Source organism: Thermobia domestica, chromosome 12, assembly GCF_964235325.1.
Source record: "Thermobia domestica chromosome 12, izTheDome1.hap1.1, whole genome shotgun sequence".
Taxonomy (NCBI): domain Eukaryota; kingdom Metazoa; phylum Arthropoda; class Insecta; order Zygentoma; family Lepismatidae; genus Thermobia; species Thermobia domestica.
Window position 1 is genome coordinate 93,044,992 of NC_137465.1, and position 4,251 is coordinate 93,049,242.

A 4,251-nucleotide genomic window follows, 5' to 3' on the forward strand; every position below is an offset into this window, starting at 1 on the left:
CACTTGACTCTGCTCCCGCACCATACCATTATACCCCACTTCACCTTCTGTTTACATTATACTGCTACACTGTACCACCAGACCACCTCCATCGACAACTCCTTGAAGACAATCGCCTGCATGTTCATCTCCTTCATATTTTTCCATCATTTTGTGCACAGGGATTCCATAATTTACTAACAGGGCCCACCACGTCCTCATCAGCCTAGAGCAGCCCTTAGGCAGAAGATGACCGCATTTGTCTCTCTAACATTCATCGTGATGTGTTGTGGCATCAAGTGGACCTTATTTCATCTCTCATCTGCATTAGTGCTTATGATTTCTAATTTGTATCTTAGTTATACCCTACTTTCGTCAGTTCTTTTCTTTATTGTTACTTGTTCTAAGTTCTCTCGTTTACTGAATTTTTTTCGCTCTTATATATTCCTAATTTAGATATTTTTTTAATTACTCGTTTCTTGTTCCGTATTCTTTCATTTACTGTATTATTATTTTGTTGTTTCGATAGATCTGTGCAATGTAAAGTTCCTTCTACCTCTGCTGTATGTTTATGATCGCAAAGATCATAAAGACCACAAAGTGAAAATAATAAAGTAAAGTTATCAATAATAATAAAAAGCCCATAGCCCATCCACCCTTTTCCCACTCCTACTAGATCTATAACTTCCCTTTCCTAAAAAAGGGTGTAGCCCTCTAACAATTTGCTAGCCGAAGGCTAGCCTTAAAAAATTCATGAAACAACACACAATACTTTCGACTGCAAGCATTTTTTGCTAGCGACAACCGCAATAGCGTGGCTATTGTGTTTTTTGGAAACCTTCCTTTTCCATATCCCGGAGACTTTTCTGCGTCATTCCTACGAGCTCTGCTCTCCAGACTGATCAAGCCAAAGGTGTGCAGAGCTACGGGTCTGTCCGGAAACTTCTTCCTACCTTGGTGGCTATCCGAACGGGTCACCTCACCTACATCATTTTTCATTGCATCATTGTACACGCCTTAGGTTCATCAAGTTCGGGCATTGGCCCCAGTCTATATCTCCTTGGCGGATCCTCCTCAGATCACTGGGGTTTCGATGGATGGTCGTCATAGAGGATTACCCCTAGTCTTTGTCGCCCCATCGGCTCATCCCACGAAGGTGGAAAAGCGGAAGGACGGCAATAGACATCGTAGAGCCTCAGAACGCTCCAATGCCTCTACCGTCTCGAATGCCTCCAGCTGATCACGATCGCCCATTCACACACAGAGAACTACGCTGAGCGTGTCAGAAATTTACCGCCAGCTAAGAGACTGCATATGTCTGAAACATCGCCGCCAACATCTAACGCCGTGGATCTGGGAACTGAGGATGTATCTTCAGAATCCTCTCTGAGCACTCCCTCAACATCCGATCATCAGCTTCATTCACTCTTACCCTAAATTCGACAATATCAAGTTTGTAGTTTTACAGTTACGTAAATATGTTCCTAGGGTCAATCTCATTAGAGTCGTAACGGAATTATACTGCAGTCACATGATCCAAAATTTGCCATCACTGTACGTAATAAAGCCTCTTTTGAAATATTCGGTAAGAACGCCACCATAGAAACTCTTAGTTCATCTTGGCGCAAACAACCTCCACCACCTAAGAAACCTTTTCTCCTTTCTGTGGTTACATGGGGTGTCGACCCGTCGTACACCGACGATGAAATTTCAGAAGAGATACGGGCTGAGGGTTACCATCACAAAAGCCCTTCGCATTCGCAACAATCAAGGACCCACGTATATGGTGCGGATCCTTACTGCATCTCAAGAAACCATCGATATCTTACTTGCTAATGGTGCTTACATATATAAGCAAAGACATCGTGTGGAACCTTCTCGGTCTTCACCCCCATTACCAATTTGTTACGAGAAGTGCCAAGCATATAACCAACACACTACTGCAAATTGCCGTAATACTGTCGTATGTGGCTACTGTACTGGCACACATCCTACTCGCTCGTGTACGAATCTAACTCAACCACCTCGGTGCGCTACATGCAACGAACAACAACCCACTTACAGCTACAAATGCAAGGGTAAACTTCCGCCAGAAACATCCCATCCAGAACTAGTAGCTCCACTGCGAACACATGATTCATCTACCAATACCGACTTTCCCGTAGAGTCGAAGCCCGTCACTATTGATAAACTTCTAGCTTTTACAATTCTAGCATTACAAAACATTCACCCATTTATCCGTCCACATATCTTACAACAAATTACTCATGCTGCCTGCATCATCTTCCACGCCTCCTTCAACGCGACCTATTCAAATACCGATGTCTATTTTCATAACACAAATCTTTCGTCCAACCAATAACTACTCCCACATACTACTTCTTATCATGGGTATTGTATTTCTGTTCCTGAATATTCGATCATTATCCAAAAACAAACTGCTCTTTGACACGCTCCTGTTGGAAGAAAATGTGACTTCCTTTCTTCTCAGCGAAACTTTCTTAAAACCTACTGATACTATCCACATTCCCCGTTACAACATACTTCGGTGTGATAGCCAGATTCATGCTCAACGAGCTAACGGTGGAGCAGTCATTGGCTTCTACTATACTTTGCCCTTTCGGCATCACACCTGTCCGCTTCCCAACCTTCCAGAACATGCTATCGCAACTTTGTATTTCCCAAATATCGCAATGACTCTCATCAAAGTTTATATCCGACCTGGACATCAGATCCCTCTTGCTTTTTTCCAACATATCTCAAATACTTATAAACATGATCTCATCATGACGGACATTAATTTCCATAGTCGCACAGATAATGAAAGTACTACGTTCTTACAGTTTATTACTACGCATACAACAGGAAATTTTCATGATCTACAAAAACCGTCTCGTCCTGTCTTTCAGACAAAGCCTGACGTGGTCATCTCTTCTAACTCTATAACTTCCCACTGCACAGTCGAAGTCCTCGATCTAATTGGCAGTGATCACGCACCTCTCAAACTTACTTATCAAAACACGCACACCCTTCAAATTGCCAACACACCACTTCCTCGATTATCACTCCGTTGCGACAAAGCCGACTGGAACAAATATCGTGATCATATTTCCCAATCTCTTGCTAATCAAAAACCACCAGCTACGGAAGAGCAGCTGCACGAGTGCATTACTATAATCAGTTCTACCATTTCTCATGCATCAGAACTCTATATTCCATGTTCATTTTCCATTGTATACAAACCATATCTCCCGCCTCAATACTTAACTATGATACGACGTTCTCACCAGCTCTATCGCAAATATGTCCGTACTCGCAACCCAGAAACCCTTCATCATTATCATCAAGTGCAACTCACTGTTCGAAATTATATCAAGGCATATAAACTGAGAAACTGGGTTAAAACTTGTAACAATCTCAATGAAACTAGTCACCCTTCCAAATTCTGGAAACGCTCTGGGCGGTAAATACACTAAACCTCACTATCCTCTACTCCATAATGACACACCAGTTCACAGTGATCAGGATAAAGCCAACGCCTTTGCAGATTACTTGCAGGAAATTTTCACACCCATACCGATTTCCGATATCACCGATCAGCATCCTGTTTCCAACCTACTTCTGAACTCTCCTCAGTTACAGACCAGTATCAATCATACGCTTCCAATTCATCCACTTACAACATCCATTTCCACAGCTAAAATTATTACTGTTGTTAATCGCAAACGAAACTCTGCCCCAGGTTTTGACAATATAACCTACCGACACATTAAGGAAAGTCCTCCTATACTATTGACACTTCTTACCCTCATTTATACTTTCATTCCCCGTACCGGATTCTTCCCAATGGACTAGAAAACCTCTAAAACACTCATGTTGTTGAAGTCAAACAAGCCACCTACTGCCACATCTTCCTATAGACCTATTCAACTGACTTCTACTTTTAGCAAAATCCTAGAACGCATCCTCGTTAAAAGATTGCACCCGTACCTAGAATCTAAACATATCCTTCCTATTCACCAAGCAGGTTTTCGCCCATCATATTCTATCAATGATCAACGTCTTCGCCTCACCATTCTCATTACAACTCATTATAACTCCGCTAAACCATCCTGCCTACTTCTGTTCGACCTTGAGAAAGCCTTTGATAAAGTTTGGCATATGGCACTTCTTCATAAGCTTCTACATTTCGCGTTTCCCATTACTTATATTCGCTTCATCTATCACTTTCTTGTATGTCATCTCTCCTGCATCAGCATCAATAATCAACTT

At 42.1% G+C, this 4,251-nt stretch overlaps 1 protein-coding gene across 1 annotated transcript; it reads left to right on the plus strand.

Moving 5' to 3' along the window:
* Positions 1–2,366: 2,366 nt before the first annotated feature.
* On the plus strand, positions 2,367–3,446 carry LOC145666039 (uncharacterized). The gene has a single exon (XM_081733138.1). It carries the CDS (start codon positions 2,367–2,369, stop codon positions 3,444–3,446), a length of 1,080 nt encoding a protein of 359 aa, XP_081589264.1.
* Positions 3,447–4,251: the final 805 nt, after the last annotated feature.

Bases quoted from the DNA above. Each gene is read 5' to 3' on its own strand.
- LOC145666039 (XM_081733138.1), top strand. From the start codon at position 2,367: ATGGGTATTGTATTTCTGTTCCTGAATATTCGATCATTATCCAAAAAC.